Raw genomic sequence first — 19749 nt, 5'->3', positions numbered from 1 at the left:
TGCGGCAGGGTTTTTCTATGTAGTACTGGCTGTCCTCTGATCAGGCTGGCCTCAAACTTAGAGATCACCTGTCTCTGCCTCCTGAGTGCTGGGATCAAAGGTTTGCATGAGCACCACCTTGCTTTATAGTTATGTTTAATGGACTATGTAGTTCTGCTCATTGAAAGGGTAATAACAGTACTAATTTGTATATTTATCAGTGTTGATCAATGATGCTCCTCCTCTAAAGTTCTGTTTTTAGGGATGTGATCACAGTTGACTGTTAAGCTCACGGTGAGTTAAGACAATCTGTCCAGTAGCTTATAATGTCGGATATAAACCAACAAGACAAGCCTAGCCACAGCCCAGGCGTTTGAAGAACCCTGTGGTCTGGGTTTTGGGCTTTCCCACCAGCATTCTAATCCTGTGGGTATAGACTGCTGGAGGATCTCATCCCATTTATATGCAAAAGACAACCAAATTGGCTAACTTGGGGCTTTATAAATAGTAGGACTGTTTCTCCAGCCTGTCTTCATTCTGCTCAGTGCTAAAATTTCCTGGCAGCCTGTAACTAATGAAATGGAAAAGTACTGTCTGCAGAGCTTTAAACTAGCGGACTTGAATGCTCTTGTGATGCCTTGTCACCAGGCTCTGTATTGGTTGCACTTGAGGTGGCCAGTTTCTTCCCAAGTTGAGTTTTCAATAGCAACTCTGATCAAAGTTCCAAAACAGTTAGAAGAAAGTCTATTTGTCACCATGAGGCTATGACGTTATATTGCTAAGAACAGTAGAGGTAAGGGCATCTGCTTAAATTTGAGTAGTCTAGCCTCACATGTCGGTTTGATAGTGGTTGGACTGGTTTAGACCTCAGGAAAGTGAGCAGAGTGTTAGGTGCATGTGAACCCTGTGCTGCTTCTTCAGTGAAGGTGTTTGTTGTTTTCTGCTGTTTTACTGATGAACGGACCTAGGCCTAGAGAGCCAGGGATAAATAGTACAAGGTCAGACTGCTGGCCAGTGGCAGGGCTGGGATTTGACTCAAGTTTGTGTCTGTAGGCACTAAATGGTTTTGATGTTCTGAAATTCTTGTGTCTTCCCAACCTCCACCAGTATCTCTCCACTAAAGTCCCTGTATCTTTTTGTAGAGAAACTGCAAGACTTTGTTAGAAGGGATGAGAGGCTGCTACACACATGCCCACAAGTGGCACTGTGGAAAGTGCAACTGAGTAGATCAATACAGCATGGACAACGCAGCCTGGAGATTGTGCACAGGATGCTTTTAAAGAGTAGGTTGCCACTGGCGGGTTGGTGGCCAGCAGTGTCCGGTGTCTTCTGTTTTCATAGTTGCTATGGATATGAGTCCCAGTTTCCTATATCGTGTTGTTTCATGCTCTAGGACTTTGGCTTATTGTTTGTAGTTGCTAATCATCTCTCCAATGACCAGGAGATGATCTCTGATGTGTCCTTTACCCTCCACGCTGCCACGGTGTAGCAGGACCTGCAGTTCTGTGTGGTAGGTTTTTGTACTTTCCTGCTATGTTTGTGATCTGCAGTTAACAGTGAGGAATGCATGTTTCAGAGATCCCAGATACACACACTTGCAGTGTCGGTTATGTCTGTGGTGTGTCTTCATACTTCACGTCAGCTTGTTCTGTTCCATTCTACTGGATAGTGTTATACAAAAAGTTATTCTAGAGTATGTATTCTCCCGTAGTGTCTGAAGACTGTAGTCTTCTTGCCATAACTGTCTTACACTGAGGCTCAGGTCAGGATTAAGACGGGATGGGGAATAGTGCAGAATTAGTGAAACCCAAAAGGTTATGGTTTGAGGGGAAGAATGCACAGCTGTGGGAAGTTGCTGCCCACTGCAGTGTTGGTGGCTCTGTGGAAAAGTGTGTGCTGTCTAGGGTGGAGACTTGAACTACAGGGCATATCTGGTATGGGAAGAATGCTGTGGTGAAGCTAGGGGTTTTGTGAAGGTGGGTGGGTTCCAGTTTCAGTATCCTTCTCATGTTTAGGAGTAGAATGCAGAGACCTGAACCTTTTGGGTTTTCTGCTCTTAATGACATTTTAAAAATTTAAGGACACTTTATGTATGAATGTTTTGCTTGCTTGTATGACTGCACATTGCCTGTGTGCCTACCATAGTGTGGCAGGAATTGCAGTTCTGTGTGATTGGTTTTCACACTTCCCAACTATAGCTGTGACTTGAAGCCACAGTGAAAAATGTGACTTGGAAGGCAAAGTTGGATCCCTTAGGACTGGAGTTACAGTGTCATATGGGTGCTGGGAATCAAACCCAGGTTATCTGGAAGAACAGCCAGTGTTCTTAACCATCTGCTGAGAACCATCTCCAGCCCCACATTTGAAAAACTTCAGAATATATTCATTATTATTGTGTGTGTCTCTTGCTGGGGAGGGCCCTGTAGGGATGTCAGGCAGTTTGTGGAGTCAGTTCTTTTTTCCCCACCCTTATGTGGGTTCTGGGGATTTGACTCAGGTCATCAGGCTTATAAGGCAAACACCTATCCTGACTGAACCATTATGCTAACCCACATCTGAGGCTAAACGACATGGGGTGCTCCATAGGCTTGAATCGTGATGGTAGTTTGGCTTAATTATTTCTCATTTGGGACTTGTTTTTTCTTTTTGAGAGAACTAAAGTAGAAAAGTAGTCTGAATGTTTCTGATTTTGCATGCATAGGAAAAAAAGTTGTATCAGCCTGATGTGCTCATATAATTTAGAGTGAGTATTTAGGGGGAATTGATTGCCAAATATTTAAAATATATTTATATGCATTTTAAAAAATGAAAAAGCCTCTTTTCCTTGTTATGTTAATATATCTTAAGAACGAATGTCACTGTACAGTTTTTATTTTTAATTAAAATAGTTTTGTAGTAAATATTAATTTTGTTGATATTGACTGATCAACTGATGTATGAAATATACTCTCCAAATTTGCATATTTGTGGGTATATCATGAGTGATTCCATGCATCTTGCTTGATTTATTTTAGATAAACATAGGCTCATGTAGTTTTTAAAAAATATTTTTGTTTGTTTTTAACTCTAGCAATAAAATGAGCTTAGCCAGGCTAAAGATAGTACATCACAGATCAACAAAGACAGAGTTGATTTTTAAACAATGTGTGAGTGATGTGTATTTACACACATGCATGTTCATGTGTATATGAATGCATGTGCACCTGTGTGATGTATTAAATGATTTTATTATATTAAAATTATATAATAATGTATTATATAATAATTATTATATTAAATTAAACTAATTTGATTATGTTAAAATGAAGAGTTGTGTTTACACATTTTGTAATATGAATGCAACTTATAACTAGGAAAAGGTATTTATAAACTTTGAAGCCATCAGCGAATTCTTATCAAAATATATAGATGTATAAAGCAAGGAAATAGCAAACCAAAACAGTAAAGATGTAATTAGACTTTTATAGAAGGTTAATTGACCAGAGCATATGAAGAACTATTCTACAGATAAATATGAATTAAGATTATACTGAGATGTTTTTACTTATTATAATCTGTAAGATTTTACAGTATAGTGATATGAGACATGAATGCTGTGGACTGCAGCATTACTCCATATTGCTAGCGACAGTGGGGCGGTCACCTGAGAAACAATAAGCATTCTCTCTTAAGGTTGGACTTGATGGTTCTGACACACTAATTCCATTCCCCTTCTTCCCTTCCACAACCCAAATTTCAGAGTTGCAAATATACAGAAAGGAAGGAACTGAATACTGAACACTCATGAAGCTTGTGCCAGCTTCCTCACTTGGGTAGTGTGTCATGGTCCTGTAGCGCCTTTCTCCCTTCCCCTGCCACTCCACATACATTTGGTCTTTTGTTTTGGATAGAATGGATCCCACACATTCAATTTCATCCATTAAGTATTTTGGTAAAAATAAGAATTTGTATTTATCATCCCTTTCTTATATTTTGCATATTCATAATTTCTTAAAAATAGTGCCCAGCTGTTTATACTTGTCTCAAAAACGTAGTTTTGTTTTATAGTTTTCTTCACACTGGCATTATCTGTTGGATTGTATTCATAGGCCTTCTAAGTCTCATAATTTCCTGTCCCCATTTTTATCCCATCCCACTTTTTTTGTCAGAGGAACACGGAGCATTGTTCAGTTTAGTTTCTAGGTCCTGGACTGGCTGGTTGTGTGCCACACTTCTATTCCTCTCATTCCTCCTGCTTCTCACCTTTTCTGAGACATTAACTTAATGCTCAGTGAGGCTCTCTCAGGCAGCATCGTCAACTCTAGACATTTGGCAGGTGTTCTGGGCTGGCTGGTGCCTTTTGCCAGTGCCTAGCTGTGGAAGAATGGTGCAGACATTTTGCTGCCATCTCTGAGCACAAGATGATGGTTTTCTTGCTTTACCTTCTTCATTGCCTAGATCTTATTAATTATAGTTTCTACGGAACTTTTATTAGTGAATTTTAGAATGAATTATACTGTCAATAAGATTACCAATGATTTGGAAACTTAATAGCTTTCAGTGAATGTAACTTACATTATATTGGAAATTGTCATGTGTTGTTTGAGCACACAAGAAACTGGTTTTAGAAATGTTGTTGTTACCCTCTGATTTAGACCCAATAATTTTATGTATGGTATCCTCCAAGAGAAGATCCTTACTGACTGGCTTCCCTAACTTTGAGACAGAGAAAAATTAGCAAAACAGCCCAGGAGTAAAAATACTGCCATCTCATGAATATCTAGAAGGTGAACTGTTGCTGACAAATGTTTCTATTCTTTATTCCATGACATAAAAGTGCGTCCTGTGGAAGGGAGAAGCTGAACAGTCAGCCATGAGAGAAAGCTCAGTTAGGAACTCCATCTGACTCTGCCTCAGCTTCCTTGGTCAGTTTCTGTCAGATGTTGTGAGTACCCCACATTGCTGTCTGTTCTTTTACTTGGAAACCTCACCCAGCAGGAGAGTCAGGCTGCTTTGACAGGCTTCCTCTGTGACTTTCTGCTGGATGTTTGTAAGCCTCTAACTTGATGGGACTATTTCCCTGTTATTTGGTCTTGTACTTGGAAGCCTCATTCTGCTCTGCCCAAGTCTCTATTAGAAACTCTAGGTGACTGCCTTTAATAGGAACTCCCAGTTAATTTCTGCTGGGTGTTTGAGAATCTGATTTAATGGTGTTTTTCTGTTTGTCTGTCTATCCATTCATTTCTTTCATTTTTTCCCCTTTACTTTGAACTTGCTATAAGCTTAATGAATTCACATATTTAAAACAAAAATATACTCTTATTGTAGATCATCTAGATTGCTCAGAATAGTCCATATTTCTGAAATGTCTGAAAAGGAGCTTAGAACAGACTCTTTTTTTTTTTAATTTGTTTTTATTTTATGCTTTTAGGTGTTTTGCTTGCATATATGTCTGTGCACTACTTGTATGCCTGATGCCTGTGAACGCTGGGAGAGGTTATCAGATTCCCTGGAACTAGAGTTATAGACAGCTTTAAGGTGCTGGGAATTGGACACAGACCCTAGAAGGGAAGGTCCTAAGCACAGTACTAGAGCCTGGCAGGCAGAGTGTAAGGGCTCTAGAGCAGGAAAGTGTGCCATTTTTCTAACTGAGTCTGTTTTATAAAGTATCAGCAATAAAGAACCCAGAAGAAAAGTTACTGTGTCTCCACCAGTTGGAAAGGATTTAGGTAAATCCTAGGTTGAAACCAAGCACTGCCAGGGAGGAGTTGACAAGAGAAGGAAGAATCCTTTATGACTAACTGAGTATCTTGAATGCCTTGCTGAAGTCACAGTCCAGAAAGTTATTGAGGTCCACACTGACTTGGTGTGGGGGAAAGGGGGAGAGAGAACAGTTACCTTCTGCTTACTGCCTCATACCTGTGGCGTGTCAGTCCACAGATGTGCCCCGCATATGCACATACCGCATAGATGCTCTGTGTGCATACACTTTGTCTCAGCCTATTCAGGCTGCTATAACAACAAGAATCTGTTTCTGAATTTCAGGTGCTGGAAGTTCACTATCTAGTCATTGGCAGGTTCAGTGTTTCATGTGTATGCTCCTCACATGCTATGTTTTCTTTCTTCACATGGTGAAAAAGCAAGGGGTTTCTTTAAGGGCCTTTTAATAAGGACACTAATCATCTTATCCACAGGGCTGTATCCCTTTCACCAGGTTTTCTAAACCCCACTTCTGAAGCTGTTATGACTACTGGGCACATGAATTTTGGGAGGACAGATTTTTCAGACCATACCACATACATATGGTTTCTCTTCTGATGGACAAGACAGTACAGGCTATAGGAGGGTGGTGAGGTATGATTCACCGTATCTGGGTTGACTGAGGCTGCCAAGGATGGTGGACATTGTTACCCAAGCATAGTGTCAGTGATCTTTAAGTCACATTATGCAGGATCACAGTGAATGTTTACAGGTGGACAGTATTGATTTCAGGAGGAGTAAAAGAATGGCTCTGCTCACTTAGGGAGAGGGATGGCCTGGCAACTCTGAGCTGCACCCCTGCTGGTTGTGACCTTAGGAAGTGAGTCCACCAGCTCCCTCCATGCAGCAAATGCCTATTGTATTCATTCTTCCTTGGGAAAGAAATGAGGGCGATGTGTATAACCCATTGAGTTTGGGATTCTGTCTTGATTTAGGTTAAGGCTTTATCATATTTTACTTGCTATTCTAAACTCCAAATTGTCTCTGTATATATATATATATATTTTTTTTAAACAAACTAAAGGAGAAGCTTGAGGTTAGTTCAGTGAGGGTTCAGCTCCCAACATTGAAAAACAGCAAACAGGAAAGACGTCGCTTTGGTTTGGGTGGCAGCTTCAAGCTGACAAAATAGGCTGGGCTCCAGCCCAGGCATGAGTCCTGTTCCTATTTTCTGAGACAGTGGTGGTTCCTCGTGACAATATCAGCCACACTAACTTATGGCAGGTGATTTTAGTTTTCTTGCTTGCCCCACTTTATGGTGCCTAAGCCTGCTGGGAACTGTTATAGCAGTCAAAACTATTGTGTCTTCAAGGAGACTTAGCGCTTGTGTCCTGAACTGCCCAGCAGTATGTGGAGTCTGTGTTCTCTTCTACTTTGTCAAAAGCCTTCTTGTCCCGTGCTCATCAGGAACAGAGTGGGAGCTGCAGTGAGACTTGGTTGCTGACTCACCGTCTCACTCCCACCCTGATGCTGAAGCTCTGCTGCTCATCCCTCCTCCCCCGCCTCCTGCTACAGGCCCACAGCTGCAGGGGTGGCCTTGGATTTGCTAGGTGGGGCTCAGAGCCACCTGCACTTGACAGGACACATTTTTACATACTGTTGGTTGGAAATAATCAACTTTATTTAAAGAGAATGTAGATTCAGAGTGCTATAAAAAGCAACCAGCAACCTGCTAGGGCTGTTTTAGGAGCAATTTTCCTGCCTGCTATGAGGCCCATGCTAGGGGATCTGAAGTCTGTGATGGAAGGACATGGTAGGAAGATAGGCCAGCAGGTCCCAGGCAACAAATAGAGAGCCCCCAGTGGACATGCAGAACTTATGGACCCAATAAGGGGTCGGGCATAGACTGGCAGCCTTCTCCCTGAAGAATTGAGTTCATATGCCATCCTGATATTTGCATGAGGAACTGATGTGTATGTTAGAGCAGCTGTCCAAGGCCTTTTTCCTAGTCCAGGCTTTTCTTCTTTGTACTTAGTCGCTGATCTCTGTCAAGTGCTAGGGCCATTTTGGTTTTAATTTCATGTGGGAAGGTATTTACGTATATTTTTATATTCTAAAAATGTTTTTTGTGTGTACTGGTGTTTTGCCTTTGTGTATGTAAATGTACCATGTACCTGCAGAGGTCAGAAGAGCAGGTTAGATTTCACAGAACTAGAGTCACAGACGGTTATGAACCACCATGTGGCACCAGTTCCTCTGCAGGAGCAATACATTCTATTAACCACTGACCCTCTCTCTCTAGCCCATGTTTTCATAGTTTTGTCTATTTTAACATGATAATATTGATAGAGCTGTTAGTGGAGAGGGATCTCTTTCTCCCTACTTCCCAGCTGTAGAGGTAGCCAGTGCTACCCTGTTTTAATTTTCCTATATAACACTCCATATTCATGTGTGCCCATGTCAGGTGTGAGTCTACTTCTATCAGTGGGGTTCACCTGAGAGGGCCCACTGGAAGCTTGGTGGCTGGCTGGCCAGCAATGTTTGCTGTGCTTGTTTCTTTATACTCCATTTCAGAGGACTTTGGGGGCTGGGCTGAGGCTACTACACTGGATCTGGGAGGCACAGGTATATTGTTGTTTCTTTTTTTCTGTGCTTATATAAATAGTTGCTATTCTCTTAGTTAAAATGTTTGCATCGTAGGGAATTTGGATATTACCTAAGGAAGCAAAGAGTAATGACTCCCTCTTACCCCAAAAATCAAACCCGTTTATACATGTATATATATTTTCTCTTCCTAAAAGCAGAGGCAATACCATACATAGCAGTTGTATATGCTTTTTAACCCCTTTGGTTTTTGTTGTTGTTGTTGTGTTGAAAGGTTTTCTCATATTGCTAGTCTAAATGAAATGCATGTCTACATGTTTTCCTTGTTTTGGTGCTTCCATCTTGCTCTTGCTTTGTCATGTCATCAAGCCAGGGGTCTCTGTGGCTCTCAGTTGCTTTGTGTTCTCTGTGCTGCACAGTGCCTCCCATCAGACAGTCTCGAGTTTGTGTCCATGGTGATTGGTCAGTGCCAGATCTTCACAGTATTGAGTGCTGAAGGTTTTTTTCCCCTTCTTTTTCCATTTTCTTTTTTTGTTTCATAAACACCTAGTTACAAGTTGCACAAATCATTTATTTTTATAAAGGCAGAGAAGGGAATAGGAAAGTGTTTTTTGTGATGTGGGGGGAAGGGACAAAGAATTGGGAACTAGTCCACTCTCACAGCCCTTATAGGACCATGGCATCTGCAGTGGGGCTCTGAGGAAGGAGTGGGCAAGGGTCCAGGGGAGCTGAGGGATGGAGATCCCTAAACTCAGAGCTTGCCCCCAAAGCCCTTGATTGCTCATGAGGCGGCTTGGAGATGGAGCAGAAACATGAAAACTCAAGTTAGTGGATACAGGATGTGTGGGGACACATAGTGAGGGATGAAGATAGAAATGAAGGTAAAGGGGGCAGTTGAAGGCTCTCCCTGAAACCCCAGGGAGAAGTGGGGCCAGCTTGCCTGTTAATTTAATATTAAATTGGGATGGAGGTTGGAAAGGACAGCCATTTCAAGGATGATTTCTTAGCCTCTCACCCTGTACATGAGAGGCTGAGAGCCTAGGGCCTTCACTAGTCATAGTGATGGGACTGTTGGGAGGGGGAGTCCTCAGGTCCCTGGATAACCAGGTGGGGAGTCCCCTCAGCCCTTCGTACCCCACCCACGGATGCCTCATGTCGTCGAAATTCCAGAGGACACTGCTGTCTGTATTGGGATGTCTCTCTTCTCCATTCTTCATTGAATGCTGCTACCTCACTTTTGTCCAGGATGTTGTAATCCTGCAGCTCTTCCTGGTCCCATGTACGGTGGTTTTGGGAGTGCTGGAGGATTTGAGCCCTGTCCTGAATGTGATGCCCAATGGACATCTGCTCTAGACCACTATCTGAGACTCGACTGTCCTCTGTGTCTCACAGATCCTGCCTTGGGCAGAGCACATCTCAGATGTTTCCTGATAAACCTTGGTACCACCCCCAGTGTTGGAGTAGGAGATGACAGTGAAGGAAGAGAAGGTCTGGCAGTTGCCTCAGGTGGCCATGTGCTCCATGTTTCCAGTCATGTTGTTCATCATCCCAAACATGTCCATGAATCCACCAGACATTTCCAACATTCCAGAGGGAGAGACAGCCCCAGGCTGCATTCTGTGACTGGCAGGCCTGGTTGCTGGCATGTTACCATCTGTGATGCTCAGGAAGGGGCTATATCCAAAACCACCTGACAACATGCGACTCATATGCTGACGGTGAATTTCGAAGGGGTCCATCAGGAACATGGGATCCTCAGGTTCCAGGTCCCCTATGAAGCAAAACATCCTGATCTCAGCTCCAGGAGGTTCCACACGGTCCCTAACTTGGGCTCAGTGGTCCATTTGGCCGGCCTTTCCTCGGGGCACTGCAGGAGCAGGGATTGGTCCTCTGGAAGAGCAGCCAGTGCATTTTAACCACGGAGTCATCTCTCATAGCCCCAAGATATTCTTAAGGAGTGAGAAAACCATGTCCTTTTTAATTATCCCTTCCCCAATCCTGATCTTGTTTCTGTGTCAAGACAAATGTAGGCACTTGCACCTTTGTGCTTTCTGGAATGAGCAGAACCACAAGCATACCCTACAGTGTGTGGAGCTCCCTGCCTGCCTCAGAGCGTCTGCTGCTGTTTGAGCAAACTCTGAAGATGACTGCTGAGCTACACCTACCTGAGAATATTCTGCTACGTCCTCTAGACAAAGGCTTTATCTGTGACTTAGATCCTCAACTCAGTGGACTTGTGAATCTAGACTCATCTTTAAAGCATCTATATGATTTAGCATAGCTAAATTTTATGACAGACTTTGTATTTTATCTTCAATGTCTGCTTACGAGGAGGAAAGTGAGGCTTAGTTTTCGGTTAGGATTGAAGTCAAACAGCTGCAGGATGGAATTTTTTGTCTATTTGAAAAGGGGAAGTTCTGCTTAGCAGTTCCAGATCATGCAGTGCTCATGAGCCAGGGATTTTCTTCCTTCCTTCTTCCCTTCCTTCCTTCCTTTTAAGATTTATTTATTTATCTTATGTGAGTCCACTGTAGCTGTTTTCAGACACACCAGAAGAGGGCATCGGATTTCTTTACAAATGGTTGTTACCCACCATGTGATTGCTGGGAACTGTACTCAGGACCTTTGGAAGAACAGGCAGTGCTCTTAACCACTGAGCCATCTCTCCAGCCCGCCAGGGATTTTCTTAATCAAGCTGTTTGTCTGCTTAATAGGCCTGGTTCTGAACTGACAACAAGCCAAACTGTGATTTCCTGGGAGACCACATGAGTGTCATAAAGAAAATTGCCCCAAAAGAGACTTTAACAGAAGTAGAAAGCAAGTTTGTGTGTTTGTGTGTGTGTGTGTGTGTGTGTGTCTTTGTGTGTTTGTGCCTGTATGCTCATGTGCACGCAGCACATGTAAACTTGTGATTTCCTCAGTACATAGGACTAGCACATGTGAAACTGCTTTGGAATTTCTCTGGTGCATCTTAATTTTCTTGTTCTTTCTCAGGATTCAGGAGCAGTTCCAGAAAAATCCTGACAGTTACAATGGTGCCATTCGTGAGAACTACACCTGGTCGCAAGACTACACTGACTTGGAGGTCAGGGTGCCAGTGCCCAAGCATGTGGTGAAGGGGAAGCAGGTAAACTTGTGGGCTGGGGCTTCACTGCAGCCAGTCTGCCAGTCTCTCTTCAGGCAGAAAGCTGGTAGACTACAAGAGAGTTAGGATTGGTTTTTCCAGATCTTGTTACCCAGAGGGTGATTGTCCTTGCTGTCCTTGGCCTTTGCTTTTGCCTGTGAGCCTTTTTCACTTGGTCTTCAAGTTTCCCTGGGGACAGTGAGCCCCTATTCTTAGTCTGAGCAGTCATAATCTGGAGAAAAGCTCACATTTGCTGTCCCAGCCTCTTAATAAGGACTCAGACATTCTTTTGGCCTCCTTGCAGACAGCTAGTCTCTTGGTTTTCAAGAGCAGATCCAGACTTTACCTTTAGCTGACTCCACAGTGAAGGCTGAGGTGCCTTGCATGATGACTGTCATGTCTGTTTACTGGTATGAGGCCCAGAGCTCTACACAGAATGGGCCGCAGAGCCCTTTTGTGTACTTTGGAGGTGAATTAATACAGAAATTTAGTCTAAGGTCAGGGATAGAGAAGAACAGTGTGGATTTTGTGTGAGTGTTCTTAGACACAGAAACTTTCCCAAGATGATAGATAGTACAGGCAAACAGGACAGCCATTCCTTACTGTTTCTGTCTACATGGTTGCTGGGTTCACACAGATAATGTGTTGAGCAGGTTTTCCTGTCCACAATCCTCTTTGCTGATGTTGGCTAGAGGTCACAGAGAACATCCCATCCCTGTGAGGTCCAGATTTGGCATTAGTTGACGTACCTACCTCATCAGTGCTCAGGCTCATTTACCAGGCCTGACACTTGAGAGCTCATGGAAGGATAGTTCACTTCCTCAGGTACAAATTCTGTGATGTATACATTTTCTCCCCCTGTTGACAAAGCTCATTCTCTTCTTCAGATACAACACTCCCTATAATCACCTGCCTCCAGCCTCCCAAACTGTGTCAAGTGATTCATGGTACCCATTGCAGTTCCAGCCAGCCCTGAGAATAAAGGAAAGAAGTCTAGGGATAGTGAGATTAGTCACCTGAATGCATGTCCATAGACAAGCAAGCTGGGTGGGGCCACACATTCCTAATGCCGTAGAGGATGCACATAGGAAGATTGCTTGGGCTTGCTAGCCCAGCAGCTGATCTCTTAGGTTAGTGATAGGTCCTGCTTCTAAAGAGTAAGGCAAAGAGTGATAGAGGAGGACATGGGGCCTTTTCCTATGGCTTCCATGTACATGGATGGCCATTATCACACATATACAAATATATCTAGGCTACAGTTACCAAGTTAATGTCTTGGCTTGTATCCTGTGGTTCCTCCATAGGGCAGGAGCTATGTCAGGTATGTATAGCTGTGACATTACCAATTTTGGCTGATTTCTGAAACTTCTGTTTAGGACCTACTTTTTTTGGGAGGGAAAGGGGTTTATCTAGGAAACTTTGGTAGAAATAAATTATAGATTGTTATAGATAAGCAGGATTTGCTTAAAAATAATCTCAGGCAACAGATTCAAATAGGATATAATGGAATTTGAATCCACATTATAATTAAGTTTGACATGTGTCAGAATCCTTCCTTATTTTAAATTTCAAGAGAATCTTAAATATACAAAATAATCCTGTGTTTTATAGATGAGAAATTAAAGCTGACAGAAATGACTATATTACCCAGTGTTGGCTCCCTTGTTAGACCCAAACAGGGCTTCTACATACCTATTTGAGGGGGCTGGAGAGATGGTTCAGTGGTTAAGAGCACTCACTGCTCTTCTGATGGTCCTGAGTTAACTTCCAGTATCCACATGGCAACTCACAACTGTCTAATGTTGTCTTTTGGTATGCAGATGTACATGTAGACAAAGTACCCATACATAAAATATATGAGTAAATATTTAGATACCTATGGAATAGAAGAATTGCTGGATAAATAAAAAGACAAACTGTGATTTGATTTAGATGGATCTGTTTCTAAGCTTAGACTTCTGCCTGGGTCTCACCTCTTACTTTATAAATTCCCGATTTAATGGAAGGTGGGGTTGTGTGGAACATGTAACATGGAAGTTGAGTTATACTTGTTTTTTAGGAGACTGTTTGCTCTGACACTGGGACAACTTAGTTGTCTCCCCCCACCGCACATAGCAACAGTCTACAAAGCTCAGTTCACCTTTGTCTGTTTTGGATGGTTGGGGCAGGTGCTGATTGCCTTTCCTAAGCTGCCTGCTTAACATCTTTTTCTGTGTTAGTAGATCAGGTTTTGTCTTCCAACTCATTTTGTGGTAAGAGTACCATTAAATTATAAACAAATTTAAGGACTGGGGGAGATACCTCAGTTGATATAGTGCTTGCTCTGTGAGCATGAGGACCTGAATTCAGATTCCCAGTATATACACACAAAGACTTAAGCCACATTGTTTGCCTGTGATCTTAGAGCTAGGGTGGACAGAGCCAGAAGGATCCTGAGGACTTACCAGTTAGCCCGCATAGTTGTATCAGCGCTCCAGGTTCAATAAGAGACCCTGTCACAAAAATAAGTAAGCAAAATAAAAGAAGATACTCAACATCAATCTCTGGAACACACACACACACACTCACATACTCACATGCATGTACATGAATATATGTCCCATTATACAAAATAAATTTTTATCTTAAATTATATATATCTTTGTGTTTGTGTATTGTCTTAGTTAAGGCTTAGTTGCTGTGAAGAGACACTGTGACCATGGCAACTCTTATAAAGACAACAGTTCATTGGAGCTGGCTTACAGGTTCCCAGGGTCAGTCATTATTATCATGTCACTGAACATGGTAGCACACAGACATGGTGCTAGAGAAGAAGCTGAGAGTTCTACATCTTGATCCATACCGGAAGTGATTGAGCCACACTGAGCATAGTGTGAGCATAAGACCAACACTGACAAACAGGATCTCATGTAATTAAAAGCCTACATAACAAAGGAAGCAGCTAATTGGGTGAAGATATAGCCTACAGAATGGGAGGCAATTGCTAGCTATGCTACAGACAGACGACCAATCTTTAATCTTTAATACAAAGAATTAAAGAAAAATCTAAACAAAAAATCAAACAATTCTTTCAGTAAATGGACTGATGAAACAGGTTAAGTCACTAACAGTCACTGAGATTGGCACCAAACATGGATTGCTAATAATCGTAAAAAATGTTCTTCAGGGCTGGAGAGATGGCTCAGTGGTTAGGACCACTGACTGCTCTCCCAAAGGTCCTGAGTTCAATTCCCAGCAACTACATGGTGACTCACAACCATCTGTAGTGGGAACTGATGCCCTCTTCTGGTATGTATGAAGACAACTATAATATACTCATATAAATTAAAATAAATAAATCTTTAAAAATAATGTTCTCCACCAGCCTTCATACAAATACAAATCAAAACCACATTGAGATGGGGTGGTGGCCACACCTTTGATCCCCAATATCACAGAAGCAGAGGTGGGTGAACTCCAAGCCAGCCATGGCTTCATAGTGATGTGTTGTCTAAAGAAAACAAAAAGCAAGATACATTGAGATTCTATCTCATTACAGCTAGAATGGTAGCTACTAAGAAAATAACAAATGCTGGTGAAGATGCCAAATAAAAGGGAATTCTTTCACACTGCTGGTGAGAATGCAAACTAGTCTTAACCCTGTGAGGTCATTATTTAGGTTTCTCAAAATAAAGACAACAGCAACAAAAAATACCAGACAAACCTGAGAAGTAACTCTTGCATATGACTCAACTAGAGCACTCCTGGTGCTCACCTGAAGGCCCTGTCTCAGCGGATAACAGTGTGTGCAGTAGTGCTTAGTTAGGCAGCACTGTCACATAGCTAAGAAGTGGACCTAAGCAAGCAGTCACAGAAGCAGAGAATGGAGAAAGAAACATGAGAGAGTCCACAGTGAAAGTCTTACAGACATAAAGTACAGTTGTGTGCTTGGCGGGAACGTATCAGATCAATCAAGTTAAGGCAGTCTCAGAGAGGCAGATACATGTTTTTCTTTGTAGTCCTATATTTTATATACATACATAAAACCATACATGACACATGTGGTATGATGTAAAAATGATGCTGTTTGTAGAACAAAGACTAATGGGGGAAGGAGGATGGGATGTAAAGAAACAACATACGCTTAACTGCAGTATGTTTACTTAAAGCTTTGAAAAACGTCTTGGTCTATTAGTTTCTTATGATTTGTAAGTTTTTGTCAAGCCTCTCTTAAAACTGTGAAATAAGTTTCTTTTGTGTCTCTTGGGTTCCAGTGGCCTAAGGGCTTTTCATCAGAGTTGCACTTCTTGACTGGTTCTCTAAATGTACCTGTCACAGTTGCCTGTCAGCAGTATTTTATTTTTGGTTTATCTCTGGCATCTATCAGATACAATCATGGTGGTAGCCATGACTGCAGCAGCTTTGATAGATTGAGCCAGAGTTGGTTCTGGTTGGGGATGAAGAGGCCCTGTGTAGGCAGCTGTGTGTTTTGGTGCTCTGTGGGTGTGAGACTTAGATTTAAAGGAGGAAGCATTGCAGCAGAGCCTAGGCCCTTTGTTCTCCAGTGTAGCTCACTGCTGGTCCTTTGAGTTGCCTCCTAAGTTGTTTTCACTCATCTCCTTTCTGTGGAAATGAGTGTGAGGACAGCATACAGGCCTTTTAAGGGTAGTGGAGAATGAATGGAGTGTGTACCAAGTGCATTATGTTCTTCGGGATAAAATAGGAAGTTTCTTATTTTGCATACCAGGTTTTAAACAATGGTTCTTCTAGCTAATCTGAAAGATTCCTTGTGTGAAGCTTCTCATCTGCCTTAGTAGAGCATTGTCTGGTCTTTTCTTCATCATAGTCTTTGCTTACCTGTTCTCTGCTGCACAGGAAGAGCAGCATACTACTAGTCTTCCTTTCTTATGGAAACCCTCAGAGCAGAGGTAAGGAGTGGTGACTCGGTGATTACTCACTTCAGTCAGCTTGCTGACATCTTATGGTACCATAGACTGCTGTACCCTGGGGACTTAGACTGTGCAGGGTTTGTTTTTCACAAACTCTTCTGCTGAGATGGCACTGGAGTGGGGACTACAAGCATGGCTAACAGTCACCTTGTTTTGACTTCTTTTGAATGGAAAATGTTAGGAACTTTTATAGTCATTATTGAATATTGCTAAGTAACCAGTGAATCTGACTCCTGATTTTCTTTTCTCTCAGAGGCTGTGGGTGCTCAAGTCCTAGTGCATCCTAAGCTGGCTCTGACCTCATACCACGATCCTCTTGGAATAGCTATTTGGTCCCCAGGCATGTTGTATGGCTCTTGCTCTCCTAGGGTATGATGCTTCCCAGCGCTAGAGGTGCAGAGGCAGGTTGATGTCTGTGAATTTGAGGACAGCGGGGCTAAATAGAGAGACCCCGTCTCAAAAATTAACAAAAAACAAAAATTAATTAAAAAGTAGGAAGACTTTATTGCAAGAAAATTTCATAATAGAAAAGCTGTTGGGCTGCATTTTATTTAACTTATCTAATTTTTGAATGTACAGCATACTTAAATAGGCACAAGTGTAAGTGTAACCATTGGAAAGTCCCTGTCCTGGCTTTGTGCCTCTTGTGCTGTGAAATCTTGAAACTACTTTGGGGTCTACTTTAGCAGAGGCATGTGTAATCATACATATATGTATGTAATTCTGCATTCCCAACCTTAGCACAGATAATAAGTTGTACTTAGATGCCCCAACTACTACTTACTGTTGCTGCTGCTGCTGCTGCTGCTACTACTACATTTAAAAAGAGTACTGTAATAGTTATGAATATGATCTCTTAAAATATCTTGATACACTGTAATTATCCTTACAAGATGATACAGTGTCTGTGTGATGAGATTAATGTGCCATAGGTGTGTTTGTGGCCTTAACAAGTGAAATAATGTCCTTCTCAAGGGAGAAGGTTGAGGTTATGTTTGGAACAAAAATATAACCTCTACAGTAGCATTTTCATGTCAGATCAGAATGACTAGATGGATTTGTCATCTATTATTAGTGGGACTTCAAATTCCAACTTTTCTTTTTACAAGTATTTTTCCCCTGCTCCTGGATAAAACACTACTGAGAGAATTCCATTAAACAAAATGGCTATCACCCACACTTTCTGATTAGGTTGCCTGAGTATCTACCAGTGTTCTGGGTTTTTGTTGTTATTGGTTTATTTTTTGTTTTTGCTTTTGAGATCTCATACAGTTTCCTCTCTGTACTTTGTGCCTGACTTTATTGTGTGACTTCAGTACACAGGCAAATCTGTTCCCCTGTGCCCTGGTGCTTTCTTTGCATGTTTTGTGAGTGAGACTCTTTGGGCATCTTCTTCTAAGCCCAGTTTCAGTGCAGTTTAGACTTAACCAATTTCTTTAACTTTGTTTGAAGTGTGGCAGCAGCTTCTTTGGCAGACCAGGTTTCTCCAGTAATTTTTATAGTTTTCTCTCTAACCAAATTCCTGAATCTATGTATTTCTCTCTCTTTTTTTAGGTGGTTTCTTGATGAACTCTCTATAGCTTCAGTGTTTTCTAGTGGAACACAGTGCTATTATTCAGAACACCAACTCATTTAATCAGGCCTTTTCAATATTAACCACTTACACACATACATCACACACTGTGACCACTGCTTTTATAGGTTGAGGCATCCAGTTGTCCATAAAAGTAACACTGAACAAAGTTGTGTGTGTGTGCACAGATATGTGGGTGGGGTTGGAAGAAAGGGGGGATTATGTAGTTTATTGTAATTTAAAAAATAATTAAAATTTGACTGGTCATGTGGCACATGCCTCTAAAGCACTCTGGGAGGTAGAGAAAGACAGATCTCTGTGAGTTCAAGGACAAACTGGTCTACAGAGTGAGTTTCAGAAGAGCCAGGGCTACACAGAGAAATCCTGTTTTGAGAAACCGGAAAGGGCGAGGTGGGGGTGGGGATCAAAATTTAGTGTTAAAATTAAATAACAAATATATTTTAAAAGCTAACATTAATTTAGTTTCCTTTAAAATTTTATGGTTAATAATGTATCTTAGTAACCTCACCATGTAGGATTAAGAACTCTTTGTTTGTGGTCTCACTATAGCCCTGCTGGCATTGAGCACACAGAGATCTACCTGCCTCTATCCCCTGAGTACTGAGAAAAAAATTGTGTCATGCTTAGACCATTGATTACATTTTTGTATTATTGCTGATTTGCCACTTACAGTTTTCTTACCATTCTTTTTGATACATTGAGTGGAGTTTTGGAAAAGACTTATTATTTGGGGCAGGAGAGATGGCTCATTAGCATTGAACACATATTGCTGTTTCAGAAAATCACAGTTCAGTTCCTAGTACTCCAATGAGGGCTCACAACCACATATAATTCCAGAGCATCTGGAACCTCTGGCTTCCATTAGCATGGGTACATACACAGTTACATGATTTAAAAAATTTAAATATATTTGTTATTTACTGTGCATGTCTGTGTGCATATATGTGCACATGTATGTGAGTGACCTTATTGGGTTCCCTGGAGTTAAATTTGCAGAACTAAGTATGATAAAACCAAAGTTCAACTTAATGTCTTACAAAGCACAGGATAGAGGTTATTTACAGGACCATGGGTGACCCTCAGTCAGCTGTGTCATAGTAAAGTCCCATGTCATCATGGATGGAGACCACATGGAAGCATCCTGAAATCCCATGTTTAATCAGCCTTTCACTTTTGTACATAGTCTAATAGTTTCTGAAGTCAGTTGGAGCTGGGGGAGGGAGTAATTGCTAGACTCCTAGAAAGTGTCTCTTTACCATTACCTGTACCATGCCTGGCTACCACTGTTGTTCTGCTGTTGCCATGGCTGACTAATGGGCAGAGTCCAAGAATGGCATCTTTTTATTGACTAGAATGTGGGAAGCTGCCAAACAACATCTCCTGACAGAGGTTGCTGGGAACTGAACTCTAGTCTTCTGAAAAAGCAGCTACCACTCTTAGCTTCCTCAGATCCTTATTATAATACCACATTGTTTTGATTATTGTGGCTTTATAGTAGGTTTTGAAATGTTTATTGTTTTCTTTTTCTCCTCCTGTTCCTTCATTATTACTTTCCTTTGTGTTAAATGGGGAATTTTGAGAGTAGTGTTTGTTAATTGCGGAAGCAGTGGATAGAGAAAACAGACAGAAAACTCTGACCTTAAATAGATACAGCTAACACAGCAAGGGGGCACCCCCTCTTCCTCTTCTTCATCCTGTCCTAGCAAGGAGACTTGCCAGGTGAAGAAGCTTTTATAGGGGAGGACTTTAGAGTCTTGGAATTGTAATTGTTTACCCAAGGAGGATTACTTTCTTATGCTGATGGAGAAGGCTGAGCAAGGTCTTCTCTGTTTTACTACAGA

At 41.8% G+C, this 19749-nt stretch overlaps 1 protein-coding gene and 1 pseudogene across 3 annotated transcripts in view; one reads left to right on the top strand and one right to left on the bottom strand.

Moving 5' to 3' along the window:
* Positions 1-19749, top strand: part of NUDCD3 (NudC domain containing 3) — an 81533-nt gene that overhangs the window by 36036 nt on the left and 25748 nt on the right. For both annotated transcript variants that reach the window (XM_080917132.1, XM_080917131.1), the window contains exon 3: positions 11257-11389. In XM_080917132.1, the coding sequence (XP_080773258.1) occupies positions 11257-11389 (133 nt within the window). The remainder of the gene's footprint in view (positions 1-11256; positions 11390-19749) is intronic.
* On the bottom strand, positions 9313-10064 carry LOC308434558 (myeloid leukemia factor 2-like; annotated as a pseudogene). Its single transcript has one exon. The product of its transcript is annotated as a myeloid leukemia factor 2-like (transcript).

This window comes from Micromys minutus (genome assembly GCF_963924665.1).
Source record: "Micromys minutus genome assembly, chromosome: 1".
In the NCBI taxonomy this organism is placed as follows: Eukaryota; Metazoa; Chordata; class Mammalia; order Rodentia; family Muridae; genus Micromys; species Micromys minutus.
The sequence above is the reverse complement of the archived record's forward strand: the minus strand, read 5'-3'. Positions and strand labels throughout refer to the sequence as shown.